General features: G+C 41.4%; 1 protein-coding gene across 1 annotated transcript in view; it reads left to right on the forward strand.

The window, feature by feature from the left end:
- The window catches only part of ap1m3 (adaptor related protein complex 1 subunit mu 3), a 33,775-nt gene that overhangs the window by 4,088 nt on the left and 13,744 nt on the right, over positions 1 to 15,943 (forward strand). Inside the window, exons 2-6 of the mRNA XM_047587951.1 lie at positions 3,513 to 3,669; positions 4,328 to 4,395; positions 5,917 to 6,047; positions 12,523 to 12,670; positions 15,301 to 15,427. Coding sequence (XP_047443907.1) covers positions 3,513 to 3,669; positions 4,328 to 4,395; positions 5,917 to 6,047; positions 12,523 to 12,670; positions 15,301 to 15,427 — 631 coding nt within the window. The remainder of the gene's footprint in view (positions 1 to 3,512; positions 3,670 to 4,327; positions 4,396 to 5,916; positions 6,048 to 12,522; positions 12,671 to 15,300; positions 15,428 to 15,943) is intronic.

The following is a 15,943-nucleotide window of genomic DNA, read 5'->3' on the forward strand; positions in this document are numbered from 1 at the left end:
CAATTCTTTCTCACATTTTCATAAAAGCCTGCAATTTTATGCCTCGCTTTAAATCTTTCAGTTTTACACCTTCTCACTCTCCCATTCCCGTATTTTCTAAAAGGAACTGTGAGCTACTCGTCATATTTGAATGACACGTATAATCAAGTTTCAGGGGTATAACAGAAAGTCTTTGGAAACACATTCACACTAGGCTTTAATGAGACCTGGATTATTAAGCAGCTGTGCTCTGCTTTGGGGCACGAAATATGCTAACTGTTTGTGAGAGGCCTTCTGCTCAATGAGTTGTGCTTTGCTGCCGAATATACTACACATGTGTCAGGTGGGTTTAACTGACACACATTGGAAGTGACATGACGATGATGCGTTGACTCCTGTCTGTCCTAAGGTGAAACATGAGCTTTTATGCATCGTGTTTGCGGCTACGCAGTAATTGTCACGGCTGACAGTGGGGACTTTGGCGCGTTCGTATTCAGTTCTCAGCTGCATTGATTTGGCCAAAGGACGTGTATCTCAACATCTCTGGCATCACTTCATGACAGTAGGGAATTAAAATGTGTTGAGCAGGGAATAAAAACTTGTCATGGTTCATTATAATAAAAGTCTTGGATGTAATGTCAGGGACTGAGTGGGAAACATAAAAAAGAAAAGAAAAACTATTGCAGTGCTCGTTGTGCATTCAGTAAGTGTGGTTTATTTTATCAATGGAACATTTTAACTGCAACTAATGATCATTACTGTTACCAGTCTTTGTATTGGTTATCTACTTCTTAAATTGGTTTAATTCACAATTTCTCATTTCTGAGGGGGTGGCAAAATCTCTGGTTGATTAGACATTTATGTATTTTCTTAAATTTCTTTAAATACACATAAATTTCTTCAAATACACATTAACACAAATCTAACATATTTTAGTAAAGGGATAAGGGAAAGCTTAACATTGAATGCAAAATGATAATAAGCTAATCTGCACACTAGAAATGCTTGAATCAGCAAATATTTGCGAGTCTTTTCTAAATTTTTTGTCCATTTCGCATTTCTCACAAATCAACAATAGTTTAAATCCATCAAACTGTGTGTGTGTGTGTGTGTGTGTGTGTGTGTGTGCTGCATCTACGGGTAGCATAGTAAACCTGCACTTCAAGCCTAGTTTGAAGGATATATTTTCTGCTATGGTTTGTTATCTGGCCTATAAAATGATCGCCAGACACTTTTTTCCAAAGGGCCTACGGTATTGCATCTCCCTTTGACACAAAGATTTGTCTGTGTCTCATTCTCTCTCTCCGCTGACCTCCGAACCCTTCGCTCTATGGTTTCCGTCTCCTCTCACAGAACCTGAGCAGTGGCCTGTTCACATCCCCTTTCTCCTGCAGATTACTTTACTTTGCTGGAATGTCCTTTTTTTTATTACTTATTTCCTCCTGCCTTTGTTGCATCTGCCCCCATGTGACCCCTCCTCTATTAAAGAGGGAGGAAGCGTGTGTGTGTGTGTGTGTTATCTAGATCCTTCAAGCGTTGAAGCTTTGATCTCTTTCTTCACTTCACTGTGTGTCCGGAGTCTAGCAAGACTGCTGACTCATCTTTTTGTGCGTGTCTGTGTGTGTAAGTGTGCGTTTCTATTAAAACTAGGAGGTGTGGTGCTTTCTCTGGGCTAAGTGAAGCAAATCTAAACAGCGATGGCTGATTAGAAGTGTTGCATCAGTCTCAAAATGTCAAGACAGAATCTGATACTGTTTCCTCTCCTAGTCCAAGTCCCCCGATGCGGATCTGACCTAAAAAAAAAAAAAAAAAAAAAAAAAAATTCACAAAAAGTTTAAAACGCTTTTCTTCCAGTTTTGGTAAACGCCGTTGTGCCATCATTTCAGATCCCCAACCCTCAGTACAACAAGTGCAGTTGGCAGCGTAACATGAATTTTGTAGGTCATCATTTTTTTTTTTTTTTTTTTGGTTGGGTTGGGTATTGTTCAGTTTCATGCTGTGTTTTATCTCACCACAGTGCAGTTATTTTTGGCAGAATGCGGTTCAGCTGGGTGTTTATGAGATGCCAAAGTGTTTTAGGTGCAGGAGAGAGTCTCTTTTACACACCCAGCTGATTAAGGAAGTTCTCTGGCAGCAGAAGTCTTAGTCATAAGTTCGCTCTACTTTTAGTGTTTCATTTTTAGTACAAACATAGAAGTGTCCTCGCCACTGCCTGTAAAAAGTGGTTTGCGTTCCTCTGGTCATCATAACCTCGCCGACATTTGATAGTCTCAAATCCCCGGCTAATTCAAAAATGGAAATCGCTAGTATAGACACCATCTCAGGAAGCACACACGCAGCCTGTCCTTTATAGATAACACAGTAAAACACGTCCCACGTTGACATAAAGGTTGAGAACACTATCCCGGCCGTGAAGTATGGGGGTGGCAGCATCATGTTGTGTGGTTGCTTTCCTGCAGGAGCTACTGCTAATAACTTCAGGCTACAGCCAAGAGTGACTCAAATCGGCAACACCCATAATTACACACAAGTCTAAGCCTTAATATTATTTAAACCGGTTATAGGAAAATTGGTCTTCTGTACAGTAGCTACAGCAACCTTTATTATACCAGTCTGTAAACAGTTTAACGTGAATGTGTGTGGCCTGGTATTCACACAGTTACACAACTACCGTAGCTTGATAGCTGTATTCATAAGCCAACACCCACATTTTAACAAAACAGTTTTTTTCTCTCCTTGTTTTTTTTTTGTAGCCATTTTAAGAAATCTAGGAAGTAACTAAGACTGTGCCAGTAGTGTATTAGTTTAGTGTACAGATGGAATTATTATATAGTCATTTCATCCTCTATGCTTCTACTGTGACTAAAAATTATAGCACCTGTACTGTTTGCTTGAAGAAATATGATCTAAACAATGGATCTTTGTTGTTTGTTGTAGAGGGTAGATGTAGTTTTTTTTTTTTTTCTTCACATTCCTAATGTCTTACAAAATAATTTGAGGCATCTTGGGTTTTAGCTGTTGACAGCAGTGTCAAATATACACAACAAACATCGCATGCCAGGGTTTGAACTGGGACTGTTGGGATTACATGTGCACTTTAGACCACCGTGGTCCAGGAACATTTCTCCCACTTTTAACCTGTATTTGCCCCTCAGAAGCTGGCACTCTGGGGTATGTTATAATTTCATACCTGTGAATCTTCTGAGCCTCGGAGAAGTCTGCTCGGGTTCTTCTTTCATGTTGAGACACTGGTCATTCATCATTCATGATCAGAGATCCATCAGTCCATTAAAGCTACAAAGAAAAGGTCCACACTGGGAACGCGGTTTGCACGTTTCCTTCGAGACGAGCTTAGAGAATCGTGTCCATGTAGGAGATTTTTTTATTTTTTCTTCTATCAGCCAGGGTTTCCTGAAGCGTCTTCAAGCTTGAGTGCAAGTTTGATATCTCAGCCTAAGGCTATAAAATATTTAATAACAGCAGATCCTCTATAATAGTGTCTTCTGCCTCTGTGTTTTTGTGTTTCCATCCAGGTTCTGATTTGCCGTAACTACATGGGGAATGTGGACATGAATGAGATCGACCACTTCTTTCCTATGCTGATGAAGAGAGAAGAGGAGGCCGAGATGACGCCGCTGGTCTGCCACGGCGCCGCACACTTCATGTGGATCAAACACAGCAACCTCTACTGTATCCAAAGAGAGTTGATTTCTGAATGATGCGCTTTGTTGTGTCGGCGTAAAATGAGCCTTTCGCTTTAGACACAGAAGATCTGAATGAATTCTCAAATTCACCATATAGTATGGTTTTCCAGAGGGATTCATTCTTTCTACTTCAAAGTGACAGCCCTCCTGTCAATCATGGGTGTTTTGTAATTTGCACGACTTACCTTAATTGCATCTTCCCCGAGCAGATTCGTGGGAAGCGCTGCGATTCGCGTCTCTTCAGGCAGCATCCGAGCTTCACAGAGTCTGTTTCACCTCATCACGTATCACTGCCAGTTGAAAAATTGAGCACAGATTCACTGTGATGTGTTTTACACTGTATATGCCCCTTTTCATGGTGAGATTGGGCAGTCAAACTTCCTTTCACATTATTAATTCAGCATCGTATTGCAGTTGTGAGTGAGTGGTATTCCCACTGCATGGAATTACACAACCGAGCTGTCTCACCTCCCCGTGGCCATGTTCTCGATTGCTTGTGAATCTGATGCGTTCTGGTAACTTTTTATTGCGTTGCTTTTGTCTCATAATTGCCGTTTCTGTCTAAATGATTCTCCCAACAGGCAGTATCTGGTCACACAATTTCTCTTCCTGACACAGTTGTTTCTTAACCTTGTTTTCTGAAGTGGTGGCGATGACTAAGAAGAATGCCAATGCTGCTCTTGTGTACTCGTTCCTATATAAAATAGTACAGGTGAGTCTGATGCTTGAGATCTTTCATTTTTATTCAAAGGAAAGAAAGGGGGGTGGTCCTTGCTGTTTGGGTTGAACTGTGATGAAGCTGTCGTGCAAATAAATACAAATGAGTGTTAAGGTTTGATTAAGGAAAATCTTTCTACATTTTGCCGTATACTGGAGTTTCTAATATACGTTGCCTGGTAGTGATGTGTTGTACGTCAACTAGCAATGATTTTTTTTTTTTGCCGGAGATGAAGAAGAAAGCAGCCTCAGTGATGGATGTGGAGGTGCCTGCAGCATCTAGGAATATGACTGAGAACAAAGTTATGAACTACGACTGAGTTTCTATGAATTCACCGCTTTGGTCAGGAAGAATGAAAGGAAACCGACAAAGCATCCAAGAGAAGTTTGTGATGCAAAGCTAATGCTAGAGGAAGGAAATACAGACCACAAACAAAAGTGGTCGACAGTATGGGCCTTCAATCATTTGTGTGTAGTCGCAATTGAACATAACACTAATCAGGTCTATAAAAGTGTAAGATGTAACTTCAGTCAGTGCTGTCAGCCGTAAGATACTTTCAGTGACCTGTGGAGCGGTTTTGAAGCTGAATGTGGGTGGCTATGGCTCTCACAACCGTGCCATTGTTGGATTTCGCCCCAACTCCTGGCTAAGTCAAAAATGGTCCAAGATATGGGGCATGAGTGGACCAGGGGTGGGCATATGAGTCCAAGGCAGAAAGCTCCAGTAATGTACCGTGCACCTCATACTGCCGTTGGCTAGGCTAGTTAGCTGGTGTCTTCCTGTTGGTTGCTAGTTGGTAGCTGACTGCTAGCGGGCTGGTTGGTTTTCAGTTGGGCTTTTAAATGTGTTTTGCCTGAGATTTTGGCTCAAGGGATTGCAACATTATATCCTTTGTAATAATGAAAGACACCAGGGGCCCAGGAGGTAAATTATCATTAGTGTGACTTTTCATCGTTGGGCAGTACCAAAACAAAAGAAAGAGGCTGAAGGGCTGTAGATATACGCATTTGTTTGTAGTGTTGGTGTAATGAGACAAAAAAACTGCGTTGTAGCTTTAATAGTAACCCACTCAGCTTGGTTGTAAATTTCCCCTTGTGGTATTCACAATCATGCAAGTGGAAACTTTCCAGCGAATTCACAAGTTGTGACCACAAGCTCACGATTTCCATTCAAAGCAGCGACAACCATGTAGTTCACAAGCTTTTTCTCTTTATGGTCTGTTTGTTTACAGCGGTTTGCAGTATTTTGTTTCATGCGTTTTTTTTTTATGTGCTTCTGCTCGATAAACGGCCGTATAGCTTTAACATGGAGCTGCTCACCAATCACAGATATTATTTTTAGAGTTGATGGTGAGCACCAGTGTTGGCAAGTAAACCCAACCACAGGAAGTGCAACCTTTGATTTGTTTTTTTCTCTCAGTGTGGTGTGACTTGCATAAAAACATGAAAGTATGAGCAGACAGATTTGCAACTCACATTTAATTTAATTTCAAATTGTGTCTGTTTGCATCTGCAGGTATTTAAGGAGTACTTTAAGGAGCTCGAGGAGGAGAGCATCCGTGACAACTTTGTGACGGTGTACGAGCTCATGGACGAAGTCATGGACTTCGGGTTCCCTCAGACGACCGACAGCAAGATCCTACAAGAGTAAGAAACTTTTCACGCAACCGACAGCAGAGCTGCCTTCAATGCCTCTTTGAAAGTTTTACATTTGTCAAACCTTCAATCAGCGCTGTGTTGCACTGGCATTTCAGCGTAACACTAATCAGGCTGTCGAGGGTGTAGGGTGTAACTCTCAGAGGCCTCTATTGCACTCCGGTCTGATATTAATGTAACCATGTTCGCTCAAGTGGCACCTGTATCATCCATCAGAGGAACAGCTTTGTGTTCCGTAGTGTGAGTGAGCGGCAGAGAGGCAATAGCAGCACACGGTGATTCAGTCTGAAGTGCTCTATGCCTTTTCTCTTTTCGTTCGGCGGAGTACAGCTGGTACCTAAGGCTGTAATGAACGGCAGAGCTTCATTCAGTGAGTGAAATGAACTGAAGCGACGACTGTTCTTGGGTCGGCAGGGTTTTGTGATCTAGGTGTACACAGCCTTGTTTTGCTTTTACCCACCTCTTGGCTTCCCGGAGAGGTATTTATTTCCATGAAAAGGTTCCACATTCACTCGGTAGCCTTGTTTATCGCGGCGACACGGGCTCAGCGCGCACATGATCCTCTTTGCTTTTCATTAAGAGTGAAGTTTATATCTGAAATGTTTGCATTTGCATAGTTTATTTTGTTTACCCTTTTCATGTCGCAAAAGTCACTTCTTTTTTTGGCTTGCATTGTGTGATGTTTAATTTCACGCGCCGAAGTTATGTGTGTGTTTGAACAGTGAAGTGTGTGTGTTTAGTGTCTGAATAGTGCTGATAATTACCAGGCTCTTGTTGGCACTCATACACAGTGACACCATCAGCTGGACACACTCAAGACTCCCAGACAGAGAAGCCCTGCTCTTCTTTTCTCTTCTCTTCTCTAAGGAGATGCACAATTGTCAGCTCTCTCTTGTGCATACACAAAACGCACACACAAACACAGACAGCACACATTCACTGTCCGTCTGCAGGGTGCTCCAGTCCTCTGACCTTTCCCTGCCCAAGCCGTCCCCACAACACAGCTTTTCCCTTACGTTTTCACACCATCTGTCTACTGGAAATATACATCCGCGAATGTGTGCGTGGGTGGAGGCAAGTGAGGCTTCAGCCTGCGAGCGAGTCTCCCTTTAAACTTTCACATTCGCCGTAGTGTGTGGTGCGCGCGCTCCCTACGTCTGCTGTTGTTATGCTAATCTGCCTGTATGCTGCCAAACTCCGCTTCCAGATCCACTCATTAGCATTTCTGAGGAGAATCGGGGCAAAACAGAACAAACAACGCAAAACAACCCGACGTCAACCCCGAGCCCACTTGTCGCAGCCTTTCATCTCTTCCTTCGACTTCCCGACATTCGAGATCCTTTAGGTGGGAGGAACTGGGACAGAAAACGGGGGAAAATATTTTTCCCCAATCTGTCAGTCAATCTAATACTTGTTTACTTAGCGGTTTTTCTTAGCTGACATTAATTCTTAGCTAACGATGCGCTTCGGTTAGGGTTCGTATTTCTTCTGAAGGATTTGATTCTGCGTGAGGCATGACACTTGGCCCTTGTTCAAACAGATTAGCCGGTGCAGTGCAGCTGTAATGGATAGTTTTATAATAACAGCAGGTCAAATGACCGCAGAGAGCCATCATGCAAATCTGCTTATCGGCTTTGCAGGGCTTTACGGCAAGTTTTAGCTCATTGTCCACGACTGTCCGGCTGAAACTTTACTCTTTTGTTTTGTCATTGTCTGGGCAGAATGCAGCTGTTTTCGTTGAAAAGAAAAGCGGCAACAATCAAGCAGATGTTTCCTTCGAGAGTTAGTGAAGATCCAAACAAAGCTATAAAATAATATGTTTGTCATGTGGCCATAGACATAACTAGAGAGAAATAAGAGAGATCATTTTGAGGTGAAGAGAAAATTTTACGTAACAACATTTGAAAAGTAATGTTTTTTTGCTTCTCCAATGAAAATCTAATTCATAGAGGGCAGTCCTAGATGACGGTAGTAGATAAAGACAGATTCTGATGGTCGTGGTGGAGGTGGTGGTGGTGAGACCTCCTCTGAACAACCAGGATGAGATGGAGATACAAGCTGATGAAAGGTGGAGTGACAGAACTGTAATGTATTGAATGAATGAACTGGGGACATGGCTCAGAGATGGAAGGAAAAAAAAAGATCATTGGATAAGAGTGACATCTGAATGAAGTCATTTTAACACAGTGGAGAAGTGGAAATAATGAAGAGAGTGTAGTATTTTATTCAAATTTTACAGCAGCATATTCTTCCTACTTCTGCAATGTATGTTATTTTTTTAAATATATAGATTTTAAATTTTTAACCTAACATTTTAAATTATGTAATCACTGGTCTCAACACATAAACATATCGAGCACTATGGGTGACACACTGTCTGTTTCTGGCTAAATTAATCATAATGTTGCCTTCTTAAGCTATCAGTATTCCTGGAGGCTGAAATGACAAAGTGCGCACAGCTCGTTCCTGCTGCCTCCAGTTAGCCAAAAAACATATTAGGTATTGCCAAAAAACATCTATATATTTGAATAACTGTCTAAATCGGTGACACAGATATGCCACAAGACAATATTCTCCATTTCAACTGACAACTGCAGATACAGATACAGCTGCTGAAGATGGAATTAAATTAGGAAACTGGCATTGCTGATAGATTTGTTTTGTCTGCTTGTTTTTCTAAAAGAGGAACCCGAGTGTAGTAAATTCGTGGAGCGTTCAGTCAGTAGTATGTCACTGTATCTGGGGAAAACGTGGAGGTGAGGAAAAGGTGAGACACGACTGAAAATACCAGAACAGACAATAGTGGAAGAGGAGGAGGAGGAGAAGAAGGAGAAGAGGACGGGGGATTGAACAGAGAGCGAGGCAGCTTCAGAGAGTGTGCAGTTTGCCTTTTTAATGCACTTGGCGAGAAATAGATGGAGGTGAATTTAAGGCGCATTAAGTCACTAACTGAACAAAGTCTGCTCCTATTGATTACTTTTCCGTAGTCAAGTTCAAGTGTTCAACACTTTGAATCTTTAGAGTGAAACAACAGAAAGTGGGTTTTGTTTTTGTTTTTGTTTTTGTTGAGGTGTATGCTTCACTTCCTACACTAAGCAGTCGAGTCATGGTGTCATTAACTAAATAAATACGTTAACTAAGTAAATACATTAGATTTATTATGTTACCCAATCCCCTCTGTCAAGTGACATAACTGTGGCGTCTGGCAACAGGATGTTGGCCTTTAGGTCCTATGGGTTGAGGGGATCATCCCACAGATACTTGATCTGTTTGGGGTCTAGTGAATTTGGAGGCCAGGTCAACACCTCGTGCTGTTTTTCATATTTTCAGAATTGTTCCTAAACCCTTTTTCCGTGTGTCGGGCTGCATCCTGCTGGGGGTGGCTGCTGCCATCAAGGAGTGTCATTGTGTTGTATCAAATTATTCCGAAATAGGAGACCCATGTAAAACTTAGTCCTTGAAAGATGTTCAATTCAGCCTGAAGATAACTTCTCTTTGGAGTCTCAAAAAATCACCAGGAGTCTAAGTACAGAGCGTCAGAGTGAGTGATCTTTATTGCCGGCAAAAAAGGAGAGCAGCATCACAGGACAAAAAATGGTCACCACGACCCCGCTCTAAGGTGCGAGGGCTGTGACTGTCCTCATCTTTTATACCTTTGGGACGTCACAAATCACACCCTTCTCCATCCCCTACATGGGGCACACCCTCACCAGCCCCTTATTTTAACCAGTCATACCCTTAGAAATTGCCTTCATCACTGTTGATGAGCCACATGGCCTGGGATGCCAGATGTGCCCCATGGCCTGGGAAGCCAGGTGAGCCATGCGGCCTTGGATGCCAGATGTGCCAGATGTGCCACATTGCTCTGGAGCATCGTGATCTGCTCCAGATACCTTTTCTATTTTTTTTCCCTCAGGTTCAAACACCTGCAGTTACGTCAGTAGTTTTGGAATTTCCCTAGGCTCCCAGTTTCACAAAGTTACTCCCGTTCATTTCACACCTTTATCTTCCAGTCCACTAAGCTCATTATTCTTTAAAATAACTTTACCAAGTGCGATAAGCACAACTATAACTACACACACATGCCCTTGTGAGGAATGCAGTAGATATACTATTGATTCCAGTGCTCTCCCTTTGTGTTCTAGTAGCATATGCCTGGTGAAGGCCCATCATATCAAACTTAATGTTGTAATCAAGCTAATGACATCATGATCGGACATATCATTGTAATTCAATCATAACCTTATATAACCTTATAAAACATGATCAAACTAAAGATATTATTATTCAATATATCATCTATAATCAAACTTGACGTCAAAGTTATTCAGCATGCATCTTATTCATTTATCTTCTTTTAAGCACATCACAAACATTAAAATTACACTACAATTGCTATGGGGTGGGGGTTCCTGCTCTGGTCTGGTCTAGGTGGGTGGTACGCGAATGCCAGGTCCAAAAGTTTCTCAGCAGAACATTGAATTGTCACACGATTTTATTTACTTCTCCTGTTAGTGGTGTTAATGCTGTGGCTATTCTGACTGGAATATCCAAATATACATATATATCTGGAATAGATGATTTGGTGGCATAAAAATTCAGACAGCTCTGCAGTGGAAATGAGGCCATTGACACGTACGCTGTGGTGTTTGTGTGTGGGTGGGGGAGGGGGAGGGGGAGGGGGTGGGGGGTATTTGGGTAAAGACAGGCCTGGTCACATGTTGTTTATCTAAGTACTGCTCCCTCGTATTCTCATGACAAATCATCATGGGTCCCTGGAGTCGGGGAGGAGAGGTAACATATACCGACTGTGTTCTACACTAACAGAAGACTAGACGTGCTCAATACTTTGATATGGATACACGGAAACGGAACAAACTGGTTTGCTTATGCCAGAGTGACTGCTAGACTTAATTAAGTGGAGTATAATCGACTCATATTCGCTATTGATTAACATATCGACATGTTTAAAGCTGCACCAATCGATGTTCGTATAGATCAAATGACTCCGTGAAAGGAACAGCGTGTGGAAATGAGCCTGGAAAATAGTAAAAAATAGTAATAGTAATAATCGTAGCATTTTTCAATTTTAATTTTAGATCTTCAACTTCACTGTTTGGATACAGTGTGCTTCCACACACACACACACACACATATATATCTCAATATATATCTCGAGAGTTGATAAGGAGGTAATGTGGTGCATCATGTGTGGGTGCAGGATAATGGTCCATGTCCAGGTCACTTAGGAAGCAGCAGAGTCGGATCCATTTCAGGCATTTAGGTGTCAGCTAGCTGTATCAAAGTAAGGAATAACGGACTTACATCAACATCTCTTAACTGCGAGGAAAATTTTTCCAAATGTCCTGACAGAAATCTTTTTTTTTTTTTTTCCCGGCTGATCTCGTCTCTGGCTTCCTCTTCCTTTCTTGATAAATGAGGTTCGAAGACAGGCGAGAGTGTATGTCCAACTTGTATGTGCATCCAAAACGAAAACAGCAATAACGAGTAGTAGAAGTAGTTTAGTTAGATATAGGCACTGGGGCAATTATATCAGTTTTATCCGGAAGCACCTTGTGGTCCTATCTACTCATACTGTAGGCTCACTGCCAGCCGCTAACAGCTGATTGACCAATTTAATGACAAGCTGGTGAACACAGTAGCAGTCAGAGTAGCAGTGTCAGACGGGTCCTGCAAAAGCTAAAAAAAAGAAAACATTAAACTTACAAACAAAACAACAACATCTTAATTTTTCAAAGGTGGCAGTGTGTTCGATCTCTGCATGGTAACACGCTTAAGCAGAATATTTTCTATCGTCAAATTAAAAAAAAAACAAATGCTGCCCATCAAAGGTTTGAATTCTTTGAATGTTTCATTATATTAAAGCTGTTTCCTCATGGTCCAGTGACCTTTTAAGACTCTTGATGCTTTTATTTACCCGTTTAATACTTAATAGTTTTTTTTTTTTTTAAATGAATGCTTGTTTTTATCCGTGGCACAATGGATTTATGTAAATCTCTATTTTCCAATTACATCCATGAATAATTTTCCTACACATGAACACAAAGCTCCTATAATTAATTTACACTTATTTGTTTTAAGTCACGAGGCGTGATTAAGGCAAAGTATGAAAAACGCTCATGAAGAGAGATTGGATTTGGGCTGAGAGATAAACACGCATCCCGTTGGTTGCATTTCCTCTTTAGATGTCTTTAAGTTAAGAATCTTACTTGTTTGTTCATCCTCTGTGCAGATAACTGTCTTCAAAGTAGATTAAGATATTACAGCGGGTTCTTTAAAATAAACATATTCTGTCTCTGAAACGTCTCACATGCTGTTATTCTTTAAACTAGTGTGATGAATCTTCTTCGTGGATTTTCAGGTTTCCCACTCAGCAGGATTACAGACTGACTTTGGACACAGCTTGAGCTGCCTTACACCTCCTCTCCGCCTTTGTCTCTTTCAGGTACATCACCCAGCAGGGCCATAAATTAGAGGTCGGGGCCCCTCGACCTCCTGCAACCGTTACCAACGCTGTGTCTTGGCGGTCAGAGGGCATCAAGTACAGGAAGAATGAAGTGTTCATGGATGTCATCGAGTCAGTAAATCTTCTGGTGAGAGCAATATGTTGGAACAATAAACTGCTGAAAAAGATTCTTTTATTGCACTAAATGAAAAATTCCCATAACACAATGTTCACTTCGTTGAACAGATAAAAACATGCAAGGTTAATAGACTCTGTTAAAGGTTTGTAAACAGATGTTTTTTTGAGGGGCGGGGCTTAGCTGGAGGCAAAACAAATCAAATGCTATAGCCTGTAAACAGCGTTTAGCGTAATACACTAATACACTTAGTAGTGTTATTTTAAAAACGTTGACTCTGACTGATGGGACTACATTCACTGACCCCTACACTCATTCACTGGATGGCCAATTTTACCAAAGAAGTAAGTGGAACCACTGTGGAGGATAAAGTAGTTCTGCTTCGACACCCCTGAAACATACAACTAATGTTGCATTAGTTAGCCTAGCGCTTAGCATTAGCATTAACCTGTAACAAGAATCCCCCAAATAATGATTAACTCTGATGATTCATTACATACTAATCTGACCTGATATGAATTGTGCGCTCCCAACAAAGGGCTGCTGATGACTGTCTTGCTCCAATATTTTCTTTTAATCACGTTCAACCAAAGTCGCCTACGACTGGCAGTGGCTGATATCCGGTAAAACTTCAAGTTAGTGTTTTAGATTTTCCGGTTTTGGCGCTCAAAAATACAGCAAGACCATATTTTGGTGGTTGAAAGTGCCAGCGTTTGCCTCAGGCTTCCGTCTGCTTTGCCTCTAGCTAACGCCGTGACGCCACAGTGACGTGGGTCATGAAGGGGTATTTAGCTAGCTGTGATTCACAGCGACAGCACAACAATGAATGAATAAAGTTGAAAGAAGTGAACCTGAATTCATCATAAAAACGTACAGCGGAGGGCCCGATAGCTCGTCTGGACTATTGTCCTCTCTGCAGTGGTGCAGGTTTAATTCCAGACATTTGCTGCATTCCATCTCCTATCTCTCACCACATTACTTCCTGTCTATTTCTACTAATATTTATCAAAAATAAAGGCATAAAAAGAACCCTCCAAAAAAAAACAACTTAGAAAAACAAACAATGAAAACACCCTGTTAAAACTACAGGGTTCTGTGATTTTTAACTGCTTGAATGTGGGTTTCTCTGTGGTGCCTCAGAGGTTAACCCACTCATGCTAAGTGATTTTTTTTTTATGGTATTGGTTTACACTGGCATTGGACATGTGGTAATTGTGCAAAATGCAAAATAATCTGATTTACTACAGTTTCATTTTGTTTTTACATCACACAAAGCTTTTGTAATAGACTTTTTTTTAGCTCCACCTACTGGAACATATGACTAGTATCATTTCTGTTTTCTTTATCTGTCACCGTCCATTGTTTGATCCATCATCTGAAACTTCTGGATTATTATCTTGATCAGCTCTGGTTTAAAATAGATCGTTAAAGTGTTACAATACTACCCTGGTTTGTTTTGTCTCCTCCAAACAGTTTTCCTTTTTCCTTGTATTGAAACGTGGAGGAAATGTTCTCTCGTGCCAATAATCTGCTATTCTGTTTCAGTACAATATGCAGTTTGTTTTCTTTCTTTCTCTTTCTGATATAGACCTGAGGGTCTGCGCTTTAAGCCTAAAATATACACCCATCAGACATAACATTATGACCACCGACAGGAAAAATAAATAACTCTGATCATCTTGTGACAATTCAGTGTTCTGCTAGGAAACCTTTTGGACCTGGGATTCATTCATGTCGATGTTACTTAGACATATAGCACCCACCTAGACCAGACCAGGCACCCCCACCCCATAGCAATGACACTCCTTGACGGTAGCGCACACACATACTTTCGGAACAACTTAAAAACAAACATGAGACACCATGACCTGGTGTCCAAATTCACTTGATCCCAAACTGATCAAGTATCTGTGGGATCCACTGGAACAAGCCTGATCCACAGAGGCCCCTCCCCTCAACTCATAGGCCCCCACTAGCAACATCCTGTTGCCAGATACCACAGGACACTCTCAGAAGGTCCATGTCCATTCTCCGATGAGTCACAACTGTTTTGGAGGCACAAAGGAGACCTACAGAACAATAGTCATGATGTTATGCATAATGTGATGTTATTGTGTGAAATGACAGCCCCAGTTAGTAGATTTTATAAGCTCTTCAAGGTTACCTGCATTAAAGGAACACATTTGCATACATGAACGTGCAGCATCTTTTAAAAGTCCTCTCCTCTCCTGGGTCTTGTCCTTGAAGCAACACCTCAAGTGTAACTCAACATACAGCTGCAGGTTTTTATGAGGCAAGGGGAAACTGATGAAGTGTAGGTATTTAAACAATGCCAGTGAGCTGCTGTCGCAACTTCCTTCTTTTATGCAACCGGGACTTTTTTTTTTTTTTTTTAATGTTTCCAGTCATTCTTTAATGCCTTTCACACCGGTGCCTCGCTTACATTTCTCACACTGTGGGCTGAGATTCTTTCAGTTCAGGTCCCCAGTCTGTTTGAATGTACCGAATGGTTGATCCTGGATTCTGCCTAATCTCTATGCAATAAATTAAGCTCGTGGTGGGCAGATTTTACTGGAAATTATTGGTATTAATGAAAAAATATTAACATTGTAACGTTAAAATACGATGTGTCCTGTGTTTAGGTGAGTGCCAGCGGCGGTGTCCTGCGCAGCGAAATCGTGGGCAGCATCAAGCTCAAAGTGGTCCTGTCGGGGATGCCTGAACTTCGACTGGGCCTCAATGATAAAGTGCTGTTTGAGATCACCGGCAGTAAGTACCTGATTCGGTGCCTGCAGCCACTCAGCAGAACAATCTCGTCATCTGCGGACATAAGTTGAATAATAATTAAGGGGTTTATATTGGTGTAATAAATTTAACAAAAAGCTGCGTGAAGGAGCTTTTGAAATGAGTGGATAATGGAGTAAGATGGAAATACAACTATTGGTCCGCTACCACCAAGCGGACCAATCGCAGTTCTTGCGGTTTGTGTCACCATGACGCCTTGTCACATTTCTGAGGAGGTGCACTTCAGGCTACGCCATTAGAAACCCCAAATATTTCAGTGATTCGAGCAGAATATGAAAATATTGCTAGTGTGTGCTTGGAACTAGCCTTTTTTTTTCTATAACTGGTCTCTATTTGAAAACCAATTTCCATAATGGATGATGTTTCCTTGTTGCTAAACGTTTGAGGAACTCTACATCTGTCCCAAGTCAATCCGCTGTATCATTCACTCAGCCTGAACTTTTATTGCGTTGTGTAAAATGCATATACTTTTCATTTCAC

The sequence above is a fragment of the Mugil cephalus genome, chromosome 6, assembly GCF_022458985.1.
Source record: "Mugil cephalus isolate CIBA_MC_2020 chromosome 6, CIBA_Mcephalus_1.1, whole genome shotgun sequence".
NCBI lineage: Eukaryota > Metazoa > Chordata > Actinopteri > Mugiliformes > Mugilidae > Mugil > Mugil cephalus.